Below are 18,887 nucleotides of genomic sequence, written 5' to 3'. Positions count from 1 at the left end.
TCTTAGCCTGGCTGCACCTATGCATCCATTAGTGTTAAGAAAAAAAATATTGGAAAGTTAAAAATTACATTGAGTTTTAAGAAAAAGATAATATTATTGCTAAATTTTATCATAGTTTGTCTCAAAAGAGAAGGAAAGAAAAGCAGAAAGACAAAATCTGTCCTCTGTAGACATTATTGTTGCTGGTAAAATTACTGATTAGAGGTTGATTTCTTTCACTGAACACTAACAGGGAAAGTTAAATACTGGAGAACATAATTAACTTTGAACCAAAAACAGGGTTTCTAAAATGTGAAAATTACTAGCACTCTGCGGCAGCAGATCATCACAAGTTAGAGGCTTTCTCTGTAGGACAGCGTACTCCATGGTCATGTCAGGGGCTTGATTCATAACCCTCTTCCATTGCTACCCGGAGGGTGTAGCTGGAGCCTCTGCCCTGTGTGTGTGTCCAGGTCACAAACTCAACCCACTGATCAGACTGTGGGTGAATTCGTTGTGCAGGATAGTCATCCAACAGCAGGGATGTCACATCACATTCGACGGCATTAGTTCCCAGTTTTTGGAGAAGGCAAAGCTGAAAAAATAATTCTTATTTTCCAGAGATTTATGATTTCCATACTTAACGAATATGCTTAGTTATATAAAGTGTAGCCCCAAACCACCCAATTCGTTGGTGAATGGTGCTCACCCTTGTGACAGACTACAAACTGGACATACTCTATTATATTTGTGTTGTTCCTAACATAGTTACAGTTCACTGTTTCTCTTGTTGATCTGTGTTTTTTCATAGACTGTAAGTGACCTGTGAAAGGAGCTGCGATTTGTTATTTATTTGTAAAAATTCTTAGCACAACTGAGCCTAGCTTAGCTGTGGTCATTAGGCCCTAATTTGTAAATGTTAAATAGCATTAAACCCCTCTGCTCGCTGGAAGCTCTCATTCTTCTCCATGCTGTATTATACAAGATCCAGACAAAGATCTTTCTTCTCAGTGCTGCTTAATAGTATAAAAGTTGCTTACATATTAAAGCTAAAATAAACAAAAGAAAAAGAATTAGGTTACAAATTAAGAAATGATAAAGTTTAACAAAAAAGGTGATGTCTGTAAGTGGCACCATTAACACATATGTCGTATTATGGAATTTCACAGACTTAGATCTATGTAAAAGATGTAAAAGATCTTTTACTTAGATACTAAGTAAAAGATGGAGGCAAGGGAATATGCCTCCTCTTACCTAGCATTTGTCTCCTGAAGCTATCACCTGGTGTGTGTGTGGTAGGGGAAGGAAGGAGAAAAAAAAACTGGTTTGCGGTACTACAAATACGCACAGTAATGTGATGCAGACAGATAGTTTCAGAAGACTGATCGACTGAACAGTGCTACATACATAAAGCGATATAGCTGTTCTCGCCCCCACCTGCCTCCCCACCAGTGTCAGGTACCAATGTGGAGTGACTGAGAGACATAAATATTGCAGTAATGCACACAGCACAGGTTTTAGTAGAAAGGTTTGATTTTTTCTCACAGCTACATTTTGGCACTGCTGTAGATGGAGCTCCTGCGTTCCATGTTTTAGAGATACCATCTTGTCTTGGACGTCTCTGATGCTTTCGTGGTCAGTAGTGTTTCATGCATCCTACAACGCTGCTGGAGTCTTCCCTTTTCAAAAATATATGTTCTAACACCAGCTCAGGAAATGAACAACTCCTTACGCGAGAGGTTGTTTTTCTGTGCCTCGGTACCTTGGTCCTTCCTCCTTAACTCCTGGGCCAGCTGGCACAAGTATAATCCATATCAAAGCAGAACTGATGGGGATGTTTTCCAGTGTTCCAGAAACTGGAGTGATAGTTCTCATACCAAGATCAGTACGTGGCAAACATCAGCTGTACAGTACGGTAGGAAGGAGTTCTATCCCAGAGCTACCATTTTGCTTGAATCTGTGGTATGAGCTTCATGAAACAGCAGGCATCACGGTTGTCCCTTTGGCCTTTGTCCAGCGTGCCGCTGCCTTGCGCTTCAGCTTGCTTTTGGCTTTATCACCCATTCTGCCTGAGGATTTGCATGGTAAACATCTAACATGTATGTGTCTGGGTCCAGGCAGTGCTGACCTGAGCCAAAAACGGAAAGCCATGAATCACACCATGTTTTCAGCACATTCATAAATGGGGCAGAGCTATGTTAAAACCTCCTTGAATAAATCTCCAATTTGCACGTGGTTTGGTGTGTCCTTGCCTATGTGCAGGTGGGTGTTTGGGCAAATTTGCCTTTCAGTATTTTTACTTGGTGAGATTCATGAAACTTTCCGTTTCAGACAGGCTGCTGTGCTTTCCATGGAGTTATGGACAAGGCATTTAGTTAAATATTGGACAAACATTATGGTTTCTTTATAACTGTTAACAATGCTATTGCTATAGGTACCATAGGATATATTTTTATTTCTTTGGATTTACCTGGCTGGGATTATAACTCTGTGATTTCATTTCTATACTATTTTTAAACGCTTGAAAAGTAGCTCTGTGAAACAGATGTTCTCATCCATGTAGGAACTGACAAAGAAAAATATGGACTATATCAAGGTTTTTGGCAGCTGCTATTTACTGTTAAAAAATAATAATAATAATAACGGAGTCCTCTGAAATCTAGCTGTTTGAGGGTTTTTGTTAGGTGGTGACTGGAAATGGGAGCTGGCTGCCTGAGGAGTCCCAGCTGCCTTTGCGACAATTTGCACAGAAATGCGGCACTTGGTTCTTGTTAATTGAGTAATAAGGCAATAAAGTCCTGAGTTAAGTTGATTTGTTGGATTATATTGCATTTAGACTGGGTGGTGAAGCTATTTAACTGGTGAGGTTACACTGCTGTGACATTAAGGATTACGGTAAAATTTTTGTTCGGTTACTTATAAGGTTACTGGGGGTCCTAATGATTTTATTCAAGTAAAGCAACATAAATTAATTAATGCATAGTCAATGGACTAAAGTACCCCAGAAGATCTAGGACTATAAAAACTGTTTTAAATGAACATACAAATTAAATGGTCAGATTTTTGAAAGAGCATGTTGGGAGTAGTTGGGATTGTTTCACAAGACCTATAGGATCTTTTCCTGCTTTAGTATCTGCTGGTCATCCTGCTTAACCAGGCCAAACAAACCACTAATCAAATTTAGTTTTCTAAGAGTATGTCTTTAGTAATAAAGACTGTTCGTTTTGCTTCTTGACTACTATTAAAATAAGTCTGTGATGTTTTGCAATAATTTTATAGACGCTTTTCAGAACTGAAACTAGAAAAAATAATGAATGTGATCAGGCAGTTGACAAAAGATTTAAGCACAGCACCCAGAATTTTAGTATGAATAGAGAAAGTAGCAAGTCAGAACTGTGCAATATCAAATTAAAATCTGTTTTTGACCTTTAGGCAAAGAACTTGTGTGGTGAGCCACTGCTGTTATTACAAAAACATCACTGCATGAAACACAGAAGACAAAATCGCTACTGCAAGGAATTTACAATCTAAATAAAGCACACAGATTAGTACAAATATATTATATGCATATATGCAGTGGCTGAATTCTTAGTTCTGTTTTTTTTATGTGAGGGAGGTTAACACTTAAATACAGTGAGGAAGAAATGTATTTTGGGAAAAGACTTAAGAGCAGGGTGGAATATGCTTGCAAGAGGAAGACTAAGGATCTCTTAACTAGGGAAAAAAGCTCAGTTATGAGTGTGAGAGAAGAAAGCAAAAGGTCAGATGAATTTGGCAAGACTACTACAGCAGCCATAAGGAGTCCTGCTGGGATCTAGCCATCAGGTCATTATATCCTGCGGGGAGCCTTTCCAATCACCCTGGAGTCAGGAGGAATCATTACATTGATCTTAACAACTTTTGGATCAGAAACCTCCTTTCCTGCAGATGGACTGGAAGGCAGGAGAGACCTATCTGTGTGAAAATAGCACTGACCTGCAGTATTTTAAGAGACGAAGGACATTCAGGAATCAATTTTCAAATATGAGACATACCTATATTTCCTCCAATTTCATGTAAACTTTGGATCTGACCTCCCATGTTCTGTGATGATCCACAGCTAAGAGAGAAAAAAACTTCAGTTTTGTCTTTCCTGTTATAACGACTGCCATATCAACTACCGTCTATATTAAGCAGGAATTTGATATTTTTTGTCCTTCCCCCGATGAATTTACTTATCGAATATAAGGACTTTAACAAATTAAGCACTGCAGAATACTATCTGCTACAGAGGTAGTTCATTATGTCACAGTCAACTAAGCCTTCTAATTTTTTTATTATTTATTTAAAGAAAAGAATTATGTGATAACACAAGAAGACTTTGCAGAAAAGACTTTCACGTTACAATTTCTCATTTCCCATAACTGTTAATAATTATTACTTTACAGAAATAAAAACTTTACAGTTTTATGGGCAGATGTAAGACAATCCCTCTGGATTCTATATGCAGCAAGTCTATAAAATGTATGTTTTTAGTAGAGGCATAACGTAGGGCAGATTAATTCTGTATAGGAGCCAATCGTTAAGTAACATACAAAGAATAAAAATCAATGGTTAGATTTTTTCTTGACCAACATTATCATAAATTAGCAATTTTAGGTTATAAAAAGAGTTCTTGTAGCACAGTGAGTCTCTGGAAAGGGGACAATCTATTCATTAATGGTTCTGGAAATATTGCTCAGGAAAAACAAAATGTTCTGTTTTACCCACCTGTTTTCACAGTGGAATCGAGCCAGGATGTCTTTGGCTTTTGTTTGGCTGTTGAGTTGAATAGCCATAGAGACTTTTGAATGCAGTGGAGCATAAACTCTTATCACTCCCTCGGGTATGTCGGACTGCAGGTATGGGGGAAAAGTGATGGCTCCCTAAAGTCAATATTCAGTAGAATAAGTCTAAGGCACATATTGCTGTAGCTCCATTCAGAAAGAGTTCCGCAACTCTTTCTTTCAAGGTTGCTTGCAAAAATCATGGCACGGATACACTTAATTATTCAAACTATGTATTTACGATCGTATAATTGCAAATTTATAGATACAGTGTAATAAGATACTACGCAAAACCAAAAACTCCTTGGTAAGGATCACATTAATGTATGCAGAATAAAGAAGAGTCCTTGAATTTTAATTGCTTGTAGTAATATTTTAAGTCAAATTGTTATCTGAGATTTTGATAGGCTTCTGTTAACAGTGGCCACCAACTGCTTATTTAAAATATACATGTAAATATCTAGCAATATCTGTTCTTCCTTTTAAAGATGAAATTCTCATGAAGCATTAATGAAGATCCAGGTCTGTTTCCACTTTCTATAGCTTCAACTAGATGGAAGCTTACGTACTTTAAAATATAAAAGTACCATATGGTTTCCGTTAATTTGAAATTTGACCTTGTGCAGGGTTCAAACAATCATCTATGAAGTTTATGCACTCTTCCGTGATGAATGGCAGATAAATCAATTAGCAAGGTTTGCATTCCAATTCTAATCCAGTTAATACCATGCTGAGTAGAGTACAATAGTCTCTCTAGTCTTTGTCCCTGTGTAATGTAAAACATCTGAGACCTAGAGTTTACGTTGTGCTCTCAAAATTCAACTCAGTTGCCCAAACAGAGTTTGCCTCCAGTGTACCCTTCACATTTCAGCTACCTGCCAGGGGTGGTCTCCTTTTTATTAGATATAAAGTCTACTGCAACGATCAATGAACTTGTCTTTCAGACAAGTGCAAAGTTTGTAATAACGTACTCTGCTTTAGGAGCTTTTATTGTGCTCATTCCAAAGTGAATGGAGTTAGGGTACACAGTAGTGTACACCACCATTTTAAACAAATACATACGTCTGTGTCTGCAGTACAAATGTATGTCCTACCTACGATATATTTCATTCAGTGCTAGTGAATTAAATGGATTCACAGTTCATACATATCTCCTTTTTCTTTCTATTTTTTTGATATGCACCCTTCCGCAGTTTCTGTTTGTTAGATGTTTTAGTCTTTATTTCTTACAATCTCTTAGTATCACTCCTTTCTAATTTGTCTTTTCTTTTGTTCTTCAAACCTGTTCTTCAAGGACTAGAGAGGCCTCGACCAGTTCTGTGATTACTCCTCTTACAATTCACCAGTCTCCATTCTTTTAAATCAATATGAAAGATTAGATTTTCTGTCCAGGTTACTAAAGGTTGTCACTACATGGAAGTGCTACATATAAGCTACTATAGGAATGGCATATGTTGCGCATGTGTGCACAGCATGCTGTGCTGCCTAATTTGTATTTTACACCAAACATGTATGCTAATTTTAAGTGTATTTTGAAGCAGTGTTTGCGCAGTAAGTCCCTAAACTCCCTATTTGGGCAATGGAAAAAGTTGGTGGCTTTGAAGACCTCCAAAGGAAGGTCTTTCTATCAGACTTTCCTAAGTTTGAACAGAACCTGAAAGTCCTCAAAGGTATCCACCTCTCTCCAGTGACTATATGGGGAACATCAAGACAGATCTGAGGAGAACTGATTCATTAGATGCTTAAAATTTAGACCCAACTTTGGCATCTATGTTAGGCAAACTGGATTTTCTCTTTGCTTAGAGAGTTAGTGCAAAGCTGTAAAACTACAAGGCACAAGGAGAGTATCTAGTGGCCTAGCTATTATAGCTGGGCATGTGTAAATGCAACTAATCCTAATATGGACCATGCTACCACCCAACTACGACCCAATGCATTTGTTGAATATTCACAGAACATTTCTGTAATGGGCAGTCCACGTATGATCATTTTCTTACAAAACAGATACAAAACCTGCATTACAGTGTGTATGACCGTTATATCTTGGGCTGCTAGAAATCATTTTGCCCAGCATCTCCTTTTCTTGATCAATCCCCAATGCTTTGTCTTATCAGAATATTGGGCTGGGAAGCACATCTCTCAAGATAGCTCCCAAATCAACTTATTTTGTATGGCAAAATATACAAGCTGCTGTCTGACTGGAAAGTTCAGGGATTTTCTATTTACAGTTTTCTTTTATAAAACCCACTGGTCTAACACCTCCACTCATACTGCTTTTCTCTGGTAAAATGTATTTGATATATACATGCATTTGAAATACGTAAACTTGTCTACTTTATTTCCCAGAGTTACCTGAGAGCAAGTTCCCTGTCATATAGGAGACTGCGTAGGCAAATAATAAAGCTGACAATCGCTACCATGGGAAACAAAGGCTATATGGCAAATGAGGTGCAAGAACCAAACTAAACAGCGAGGCACTTAGAAGTGGTAAGGGGGTAGATTACCAAAAAAAATGAAAGAGAAAGGCAGACTGAAAGTCTAACTAACCCCAAATGGGAGCATTTTGTGAGCGGAAGAATGGAAATTAATTTTAAGGAAATATTTAAAGAGTGCTTTATACACCTCTATAGAAATTTCCTTCCCCCACCAGAAGATTTTGAGAGATAAGAGGGGAGATGGTTAAGGATGCCACTTAAAAATTATGTATTTTAACACACCTCCAGTCTTTCAGGTCTCTCCCTCTCCATGGTTTTTCTCCTCAGAAGTTTTCTCACGCCTTTGTCAAACATCAGCTGCCTCTTGTTGTTGTTCATTGCTGCCTCATTCATTTTTCTCACCTGGGAAATCAGGAAGGATGGGACCTAAAGGAAGGAAAGTGGAGCTGAGCATATACAATGGATTTCCCTTCCTCCCCCCCCCCAAAAAAAACACTCCAGAACTGGTCTTGGGGCTTTAGAGAGGTGCCAAATTGTATGCACCAGAAGCTCTGTTTATTCCCAGAAGATACATGGGATTATCAGCTTCCTCTACCATCCCACAGTTATTCTTTGGGTAAAATTGTAGGTCATTTTTCATACCACATAAAACTTTTTAGTGATGCTTGCAGTTGTAGGAACTTCATTACGAGGCTGCCTTTGTCATCTTCATAAACCCTCCTTCTGTTCTAAGGAAACAAGCTGAGACTGTCAACATTTTCAGGCCAACCTCCAGAAGTGGAGCAAGCAGGAAAGACTTTTGGTCCATATTATTTATTTTGGGCTAGACTTTAAACAGTCATTTTGTCTCATTCAAGTCTAGGCATCTCATCTAGGCATCTACACTTAAGTCATCTACATTCTCCTGTATAATCAGCGGTGTGGGATTGTTACTTCCAGAGGGCAATTCATCCAAGAAGGATGTCTTGCTAGGTAAGGAAAATCTCCTTCCAGAGGTATCCATCTCTCTTTCTCATTCTATAGATATAAAAGCTCCCGTCAGTTCCCAAAGAGTGGCAAATAGTTTCTTCTAGGAAACCTGTATATACTGATTTCTACAGAGGTGCAGCATATTGCAAAATACTTTTCTATCCTGGAGACATAAAGAGGGAATCACCATTACTCACTGTCCACAAGATGTCCTGGTACCTAATTAAAAGTCGCACAATGTGTGCTGTTGTGGCAGCTGCTTGCATTTCTTGTTGGTTTGCACGTTTGCCTTTGTAGATGAAGAGGTTTGGTGCAACAATCATAGAGACATTCCACAGATTCATTTTATTTTTCCCTTCATTGGCAACCACCTTCTTCAGGAACTGAAGAAAGGCCTGGAAAAACAATGCTTGTTATGCTCAATCTCACCAAAGATTTTACTTATTAAATGCAGCATTTTCAAATGCACAATGAGTCTGGCTAAAAAGCTGCAATATTTGCACTTGGAGGTGATATTTAGGATTTTTTGCCTTCTAGCTTGAAATACTATGATATTCACTAGCACAATCACCCTTGTCAATCACAGAAGAATAGTTCATGATATCAAATACACACATTAATAAATTAAATACCACTTTGAGCATATCCCAAACCCATTAAAGTCAAGCACAGGATTTGCACTAAGGCTCTGAATCCTCTAGTAGAGGAAAGGTATAAAGGCTTTGCAATACAATAGTTTATTTCTTCATAGCATTCAGGTTGTCCATATTGATGTATTTGGCCGAGGCTTTTTTTTATGTTCCAGTCATCAGGGTGATCAGTCTCTCTTCAAACATGCACCGGTTCCATATGTGCTATAATCTGAGGCATTTCTGCCAGCAAACCAAAACTGGTTCTGGGATAATGAAAGCAAGAAGTGCTCAGTGGTAGGTCTTTGATGTTTCTTCTGCATATACATGGCAGAGTCAAAGGAAACTTACTTCCCTTTTGGCCAGTTTATTCAGGATTTTGTTCGAGTGACTGAACAGGATGGATTGCTGTTCTGGTTAGAGCTGGGAATCACCATACTGTTGAAACCACTATCTTCATACCCTGACTTGCAATTAAAACATTTTTACAGACCAAGGAAATACAAACCAGAAACTCTGTTGAAGAAATTTCTAAAATCTCATTATAGATGGCACGTAGAGCAGTATTCAGTTTTGTCATCATCACTTCTATTTTAGTATAAAAACCCAGGAATGCTTAAAACTACTCTTCTATGACATGTTTTACATATACTGCTCCATATGTGTATGGACTTGGGTATAAGAAATAACCCCTATTCTTCACAGAGCCCTAGTAGACCTCCAAAGACTTTAAAGAGGTGGTCATTATTCTTGTCTTGTACCCACGAAGAAATACAGGTAAAGAAGACACCTGAATTCATAAAGCTACATCTAGATGGACATCTAAACTGACTCTCCAAGGCTTTTGAGGTAGGGAATCTGATGAAATGTTTGAGGGTCCCAGACAGCTCATTCACCCAGACTTCCCTCATGTGGAAACAAGTCCAAAGATGCAGCTGGTGTCTCTTAGGGACACAGCTGCAGCCAGATCCGGGAGCTCCCAAACACTCAGAATGCTTGTAGCCACAGTTTCTACCACAGGAAGTAGTACAGGCTAATGGGCATGGATTTGTAAAGCAAAACAGCTGAGGATGATGACCTGACATCCATGCTGTAGATACATGTTTCAGAAGTTTTTGCTTTGGACTACCTCCTCTACTCTGAACCAGTGGACTTCAGTGCCCTTCAGCACCCAGAATGACCTAGGTGAGCTCCTGGAGTGCATCTTCTGTTTTAATTTTATTCCAAAGTTATACAGAAAACCCAGAAACTCGATCTTTTTTTCCAAACTGTGTTAGGAACAAACATCTTTCAAATGGATACTTCAAAGCAAAAGATACCTGGCAATTTCCACCAACATCAGCATTTAGATACTTCCAACAACTATTCCTAATCGCATGTAAAAGCAACTACAGCCAGGGAATTGGAACATCTTTTTTCAAAGAAATGATAAGAAACACAGATGAATACTTTCATGGTGAAGCATCTGATCACTGCCTGTTAGAAACAAACTCCGTCTCTAATTTAAAAGTCAAAGGCACCACAGATGGCAGGTAATGGCAAACAAAGCACATACCTTGGCTGTGTCTCTGTTGGCTTCAGGCAGCAGCATGATCAGCAGATGCAAAGCCTGTAGTTGTAACTTGATCTTGGAGATTTCTAAGAATATGAATAATTAATATTTTAAATCTCAGTTATGATTGGTTTGTGCTAAAAGCCTTGCTGATCAGTTGTTCTAGAGACACAACCACCACTGGTCAGTTGAGACCAGTATGTTGATACTGATTAGCAGTAACCTTTTTCCCATATATCATAAATCCAATTTAATGAGTGGATTTTTCCTCATTGTCTTCGGTCTTTGTCAAAGAGTGAGACAATCCTGTATAAAATTCTGTCTAAATAACAAAGGTTCTATATGTTTCAGTGTTAGCCAGTTTCTCTTTGATATCACCATGAGAATGTGTTGTGTATGGATCATGCCATTGTAATCAAGTGTTTTCCCCTTTCAAACGGAAATGGGTATTTGTTTTCATAAAACTTTCAGACTGATATTGTTGAGTAATTTGCTGAACCCACGTGCCCTTACACTCAAGCTTGATTGTTAATAACTTAAAAAGCATTTATTTGTGCCTTTAGTCACAAACCTAGCACTCTAGCTGAAGTAGAGGCCCTTGTCAGTTACAAAACAGCACGTTTTCAATGGTTGCTGTATATTCATAAGGTGCAATTCTCCCTAGAAGAGCTGGGGTTGAGAAGATGGGAAGGGCATATAATAACTGCACCATTCATTTCCATTCAGGCTGGATGAGAGAGGTTCAGGGAAAAAAATGTAGTGCTGGGGACAGTGTCTGTTATTGGGAACAAAGTCACTTTATTCTGTGCAGACACCTCCTATTCAGTCTTTTCCCCTATGATAAACGTTTCCAGCTGTATGCTGCCTGGGACTCACAAGGAGGATACTCAGGTATGTGAAGGTTACAGGAAGGGGGTCAACTCTTTGTGCCTTTTAAAACACCTCATGGAGATGCAGAAAACTTGGCTGCAAGCTCATATAAAGGTTCCAATTTTTCTGTACCAATTTATGGATGCACCAATAAATGCACCATACTGATACTCTCACTCTTTCCTAACTCAAGTGAATTTAAACTAAAGTCAATGGGTATTGCCAAGTTCTACTGCATCCTTCATGGAAGGAAAATGAACAAAAAGTACTACGAATGAGATGCTGTGTGTACACTGAAAACAAAACCAAGCTGTCCGAAGCCTTCTGTAAGAACATATGTTTTTGTATAAACATTCTGATCTCAGCATAAACTTTAAGAAAAATAAAATAGATCTAATAAAACATTAACTAAAATGCCGTGACTTGAACTTATCTTGCAGAAATTTTCGTTTGTGAAATCTATAATTTGGGTGAGTCAGAGTCTATATATGAAAGGCATTGCTCAACCATCATTTGCTCACAGGGTTCAAATCTGACATTAAATGGCTGTGTCAGTCACACAATGAGTCTATACTATTAGCTAAGTACACAGACCTTTTTTCATCTGCAAAAGGAAAGCTTGCAGAAAAATTAAGTGTTTAGAAAACACAGTGGATCTCTGTACTTAAAACACTTCTGCATTTTATCATGATTAGTTTAACTCGTTTTCTACCTACTTTCCACTAATGTGATGAAAGCAGGTAGATATTCTACTGTGAAGAGAGGGCTTGGGAGTTCTCTTATAAACATTTTCAGCAGTCCCGCTGCATCATTATTTCGTACTTGGTCCCAGTCAAAAGTGTCTTCGTAAAATTTTGCCTCAAGTTCTTGATGGAGATTCTGAAAGATAGAAGAAAGCACCTGACCTTTAATCATTGCTTCTGACCTGACAGTTTGAGATCATTTCACAAATTTTATTACAAACAACAGCGTACACCATAGCTGAATTAAAGTTGCCCTAAACCAGTAGTAGCAGTCTAAATACAGTAGCATGGAGTTCAGAGCAGGCTAGCTAATCAGATGCCTGGGGATGTTTTGCAAACCAGGCTAAATTTTGTTTGCCATAGCTAGATTTCTGCCAGTGACACATTTGAACAAGTTTAAAGCAAGACATCTTTGCACAATGTAGACTTTGAAATAGAAAAGTCAGTTGAATAAGATTTTTATAACAACTGCTTTTTTTTTTTTTTTTTTTTTTTTTTTTGTATTTAAACCACTCTCCAGAGGTTTTGACCCTTAAATCACAAAGGAGTGGAAAATTCTTCCTCACCACCAGTTAACTTGCTAGAGAACATGTTGGTATTTTAGTCCATGGGCCTGATTTTAACTTTAGGTCTTCCTGTCTTTAGACAGGTGGTTTTTTTAAAGATAGGAATCATTAAATTTGATCACTTCATAGAAAAATAAAGGTATCAAATCATTACTGTCAGAAAATCTCCACTTGATACAGGCCAAAAAAACTCTTAAAACCCTAAGAGATATCTAAGATAGAATCCACTTTAATCCACTCGTTCTCCAGTGTCAGCATCTTGCTTTATAACAGAGGTCTATTTAGTTTTAGAGGCTAACTAATCAATGTTTTATGCACATGTGAAGGGAAATATTCAGTGAGGTTCCAAGTGGGAGAAGAACTTGGCTTCAAACTGTTTGGAAAGTGCAAGCTCAATCAAAAATTTGTTGGGTTAATAAGAGTGAAGGAGGCAGTTGTAATATAAGAATATCCATAAATTATGCAGTTTCCATAATTATTACTGGCTCAAAACTTTGCCTTATCCACATTAACTTTGTTACTGCCTTTCATGGGACCATCTAAAAGAAAGTAGATCTGTAGCTTATATTCAGGTTTCAAAGCATGTTTTTTATCAAATGTGCATTACTATTATGCAAAAAAACCTTAGTCCATTGAGACAGAAAAGATTTTAAAAAAATGAAGTCTGTTTACTGTTTCTCACATGAATTGAAGGAAATTGCATATCAAATATGGTCATGCATAATGAAGTTAAATGAAGTTAAATGAAGTTAGTGAAGTTGGCACTAAAGGAAATACAAAGTCATTCAGGATTTGGTGTATAATGTCACAATCTCATTTTTACTAGCACATTTAACTGGTTGTAATCTGTGCTATCTCAACTTCCTCTGTATTCACATCCCTTGCACATAATCCATTACAAATACTTGGATTAAATTCTCTCCTGATAACTGACTGGGAAATGTGGAATAGAATTCCTCACTTCATCAAAAGCACAAGGAGAGAGAAAAACTGCTCAGTATATTTCAGCTGAGAACTGTGAAAAAGCCTTAGAAATGGAAAGCCAGATTTTTGAAACATATATATTATATATATATATATGTACACAGGCAAGCATATATACACTTGGGGTGTGTGTGTGTGTGTGTATAAATATAAACACGTATTTTTATGCATGCATCTAAGTATTTTTAAAAAATGTTTTTGTATAGCATTTTTTTTTTAAATTTGACTGATCCCACAGTACACTATCATGCATTTTTGGTTCACTGGAACTTTTGTTAGAAATCACAGACTAGAGACAGAGGATAACTTGTATTTATTTTTTTTCTATTCTTCATTTTATAGAAAAGTAACCTTTAATCACTTCCATATGCCTTTTATTTCTCCAAACAAGACTGAAATAAAATTGGAATGCCCTCAGATCCTAATGTCATAATACTGTATGAAGGCTTTGAAGGATGAAATCTGAATCTGTTTTGGAAAATCCTCTCTTTCTTGCTGGTTGGCCTATTGGACAGGCATAAATGAATCCAAAACTCAAATAATTTAAAACCATCATGTGGGAAGTTTAATTTACCACCCCGTAGAGGAGAGTTACACGCACAGAAACTCATATCTCAAAGCAGTTCCCTGAATATAGTTGTGAATAAAAATAAGTAGTACAGACACAAAGAATATGAAGATGCAAAGAACAAAAAAGTCATTTAATAAGGCAACAGTACAGCCCTGCTGTGTAATCTCCCTGGAGAGGTCAGAAAAACTGGAGATTGTTTGAAATAACATTTCAAGTATTTGCATGAAAAAATGAGGAAGCTGAAAAATACAGGCCAAATTAGGGGCTCCCTTCTGCAAGACATGGCACTTTGCAAAGCGCTGAGTGCTTTTATCAATCCAGACTGTCAAAGGAAGTTGGGATGCTGCTGCCTGTCTTTGGTGCATGTCATGTAATGCTGTTTTTCTTCCTATGGTCATTTTTAATGACCCAGTTAATGACCCCCAGCATTCCTCTTTTATGCCATGTAGCTGCCACCATGCTGCAACTTCCTGCCTCAGATAGGAAGACTAGTTTTCTTCTGGATGAGAAACTGGGAAGTTATCACTAGGAAAAGTTGCTTGAAATAGACCAAAAAAAAAAAAAAAGTGGGAAAGAGATAGATATCACTAAGCCCAGAAAAAAATCTAAACTTCCTAATGATTCAAGGGGATAAAACATCTTAGGCAAAGGCTTCCAGCTCCTAGCACAAAGAGGGAGTTAGCGTGGGGAAACAGCTGCAGCTCTTAGTGCACTGCAGTTGCACACATGAGGTTTTTGGGCACAAACTGCCCTGTGTCCATAGCCAGCAGATAGGCTCCAAAAATGCAGTATTCCAGGCTGCCAAATAGGGAACGTAGGCCGAACCTCTCTCACTCGGGACATGAAATTGTAAGATCACAGAGGATAAGTGAGAAATGAAATCACACAAAGGTTAAAGTGACATGGAAAGATCTTTATCTTGAGTTCGTTCAGTTTAACAACTCTGGATTTCTGAAATAAATTAAAACAGAGATAAGACCACCGCAATTTTGGATGACAGAGATAAACTGAAAGGATGCCTCAGTGTTTAGTGGAGAAAAATTGCACTAGACATAGAACCTGTGCTTTATATAGAACATTAACAAAGCAAGCAATAGCCACATGTTCTGTGATTTATTGGTTCCCAGGAACCAATCTGACCTTTTGCTTGTAGGAATGGAAATGCTGATCTATACGCATTAGTATTTATGTGCAGGGGGTATTTATATGTACTGTATTACATAGAATCTGTGGTCCAGAAAACAGAAAACTGAGTCAAGCATGTACCTTAACTCTTGAGGCAGATCCGGGCACTCGAAGAATTCCTTCAGTTTCTAAACCCGTTTCCTCAAGCTTGAGTAACAACTGAAAAAAAATGCAGAAAAATAATCAGAACTATTTAAAAATACTGTTAACTTTTTTCAGTCTAGCTCTCCTTGAAATTAATTTGAAAAAGATATATTTCTATATAATTTGCTAATGAAAACAACAGAGCTCATGTAAGTAATCATTCCTAATTTGACTTCCATGTACCTGACCCTGAAATATGGAGTTGGAGAGCACGGAAATCTGATAACACAATAGGCCCTTCTGTCCTTGGCTTGAGACTTGGCACTGCTGTAGAACAAGTAGCACATAAATATGTTAATAAAAGGGCAGGTACATAGGCTAAATCACAATGGTGTTTTGAGGGAAAATTAACCTTTGAGAAGTGTTGAAGTCTCACACCGAGGAGCACAATAGAAAGGACTATAGATAACATATGTTTCTGGGAACTGAGAACTAAGATTAGAAAATGATCCCAGCATATTTTATTTTTGAATTTTCTGTGAATAGAGACATAGGCTTTCCACCTAATTCTTTACAAAAAAATAAACAGGTTTTGATTTAACAGAATGTAAAATGAGCAAAAAAGGAAAATCATTTCCTAGCATTTATTCACATAGCTCTGGATTTTCACTACTTATTCTATTAGCTTCCTGCCCTAGCAGTTGGATCCTTCTAATTTCCTATAGTAACTTGACAGGGGAGCTGGTGGAGATGATTGAAAAGACATGTAAATTATTCAAGTTATATCAGTCTTAAATTTATCGATGGCCATGGTCTTCTCCCTGACACCTCATCCTGCTTCCCCTTCTGTCAGTATTTACAAAGAAATTTGTTGTAATTTTAAGTCCATGTAAATCTGTATAGTTCTATGTGTGCTTGTGTCTATGTATGTGTGTCCAAAACATCCACTGGATGTCACTGTATTGTCAAGTGGTTTGTTTAAATGACATCATTGTCTTGTTATACAAACCTCAAGGAGAAGATACCACTTCCATTACGGAAGTAATATCTACAGTTTGAATTCATGTGAAATTAAAACTCCTGAGAGAACTTATTTCCATCATTTCTGCACACACACACAATTTTATATAGCTCTATAATTCAATGAGAAATGGGAGCAGAAAGCCAGCCATCAGTTTCTTGATGTTTCCTGCACAGTACTATGTAATTCCAAAAATGGAAAGAGGTCCCTATGATAGACAAAATACACAAAAAGAGCAGTTTTTGTCTCCATCTCATGAAGTGTTCAAACCATAACATATAGATAGAAAACTTGTAGATGGCTTCAAAACCTGTAAAGCCTTCATCTTCTTTTATCTGATGTCTGCTTTGTGTGTCAATGCTAATGATGGAAATGCAAGTCTGAGTGGCAAAACTGGTTGTGTTCTACTCACTTTTTGGAAGATGAGGGGAACTTTTATGCCTGGAACCTTCTTTTGATCATTTTCCAGCAGTACTGTGAGAGGGACTCCAAAAAGACCATTTTCTTAAAAAATAAAAATAACAAATGTGAAAGGGAGAACATACAGCCTCATACGTATCTTCTTACCAGCCCTGAGAACTGCCCAGGTGCCTGCCGTGCAAACACCCTGGTGCGGTACCTCGTCCTTTGATTCTTTCCGTTCTGTTCCTCTTCAGTTCCACCCCCAGCGCGTCGTAGAAGGCCGTTAACTCAATCAGGGAGAGGTAGCGGATCTTTTTCATGTCCTCAGGAGAAAGGTCTCCAACCTCTGTCAGTCCAAATCGGCTCTTCCGAACAATGAATTTCTGCAGCAGAGATGGGTTGCATTTTTATTTATATAAAAATTACAGTGTGTGAATTTTGTTTTTGAAAGAGATGCTCATATGTGATAGGAAAACATAGTAAACTGATAACACCAAAGACCTGATCTGCACTCCTATATATTGGCATGATACCTTGGCATAACCTTAAATTATTTGGAATGTAAAATTGAGCTTCTTACTCATTATGTTCACTTGAAGTTTGACTGGTAAATTTTGCCAGAGCAGAGATGTTAACCTCAGTATCCTGGCCATATTCCAGTTTGGAACAGTTAGCTACATTAAACTTTTGTCCAGTTTCAGTTGGATATAATGCTTTACGTTGCTTCTGCCTCTCCCAGAATGTTGTTGAAGTAGGTGACATATTTCACCACCAATATGGTTGTATATCAATGATTGGGGCGGGGGGAGGAGACAAATTAATCCATATCTACTTCACATATTAGCATCAATTTATGAGGTCTTACAGGAAAATGCAAGCTAAGGATCTGAGTAAAAGTCTCAAAGCAAAACCTCTTAGTCCTGATCCTAACCTACCACTTACTTGTACATTTTATTACTCAAAAAGCATTTAGGCTGAGAAACAGGATACCTAGAAGCAAAGAAATAGTTTATTCAAGTAGGCTTCATGCATCTTTTACATGAACTAAACTTAGCAATTTTGGGGGATGTGAAAATGTCTACATATTTTAGAAAATGCAGCATCATGCACTAGAGTCAGCAATTTTGCATCATGCCATAAACATTTGCACAAATGTGAAAAAGAACCGAGACCTATCAGTTTTTGACATAATTGTTCAAAAAAATAATAATGTTATAGTAAAATGCATACCTTTCAAAGCACTGTGCATCTTCAGTATTGTAATTTAAACCAGTAATTGTTAGTCAAAGGTATAAGTAAATAGCATTACAAATCATCTCCTCCCTTTAGGGAGCTGAGTGGAAAACAAGCCTTTAAGAGTGCTTTGCTTCTGGAGATTTCAGCACAGTCCTCCCTTTTATTAAACAAATTTGGACTCAATAAGTTTAACCCATCTCTTGATAAAGCCAATCAAACAGATCAAGAAAAAGACAAACAAAAAAAGAATCAATCAGAGACCAGATTTCAAAGTAAGAGAGGGCAAAGAAGACCTAGATCACATAAGTCTTAATCACATTCCACATGGCCTTTCAAGTAGGAGCTAGCTGTAATTAGAGAAAGAAAGAGTGCAGGGGATGGAATAATCAGTTTACAAAATGTATTGCCAATTTTGGGCCAGCATCTTCCCTCTGCAGAATGCAACATTTCCGCTGTTACATTTATGCTGAGACTTAATGCAACTAAATCTACAGGGAGGATGATCTTCCAAAGATACACAAAAAGCTATAGAATTTCTATGCTTTTTGTATTCCAATGATGCAAAAAGTCCATAAGCAATCAAAGCATAGTAAATCATTTTGAAAATAAGAAAAAAAGTTACACAATATACATATATTTTCTGAGAGGAAGGAGAAAAAAAAAACAAAGAACATAGGGAATAACAAAGTCTCTTTGCAAGTGCACTTGCCAAGAAAAAATCCCAGACTCTCCATAACAGATTACAAAGCACAGCTACAATGATTTTCCATGGTGGCTGGTTGTCTGCTAGGGTCATTATGATGTGATACAGTGTTAACACAAGGTTTGCGGCTGTGCCTCTTTGTAAGAAAAATAA

At 37.6% G+C, this 18,887-nt stretch overlaps 1 protein-coding gene across 1 annotated transcript in view; it reads right to left on the bottom strand.

The window, feature by feature from the left end:
• Positions 1-1,935: 1,935 nt before the first annotated feature.
• Positions 1,936-18,887, bottom strand: part of ARHGAP28 (Rho GTPase activating protein 28) — a 73,851-nt gene continuing 56,899 nt past the window's right edge. The window contains exons 6-15 of the mRNA XM_013942744.2: positions 17,013-17,178; positions 16,806-16,897; positions 15,370-15,447; positions 11,956-12,118; positions 10,373-10,455; positions 8,386-8,583; positions 7,502-7,645; positions 4,729-4,883; positions 4,014-4,078; positions 1,936-2,107 (exon numbers count right to left, since the gene is read on the bottom strand). Coding sequence (XP_013798198.2) covers positions 2,016-2,107; positions 4,014-4,078; positions 4,729-4,883; positions 7,502-7,645; positions 8,386-8,583; positions 10,373-10,455; positions 11,956-12,118; positions 15,370-15,447; positions 16,806-16,897; positions 17,013-17,178 — 1,236 coding nt within the window. The 3' untranslated portion in view covers positions 1,936-2,015. The remainder of the gene's footprint in view (positions 2,108-4,013; positions 4,079-4,728; positions 4,884-7,501; positions 7,646-8,385; positions 8,584-10,372; positions 10,456-11,955; positions 12,119-15,369; positions 15,448-16,805; positions 16,898-17,012; positions 17,179-18,887) is intronic.

This window comes from Apteryx mantelli, chromosome 2 (assembly GCF_036417845.1).
Source record: "Apteryx mantelli isolate bAptMan1 chromosome 2, bAptMan1.hap1, whole genome shotgun sequence".
Classification (NCBI taxonomy): domain Eukaryota; kingdom Metazoa; phylum Chordata; class Aves; order Apterygiformes; family Apterygidae; genus Apteryx; species Apteryx mantelli.
The sequence above is the reverse complement of the archived record's forward strand: the minus strand, read 5'-3'. Positions and strand labels throughout refer to the sequence as shown.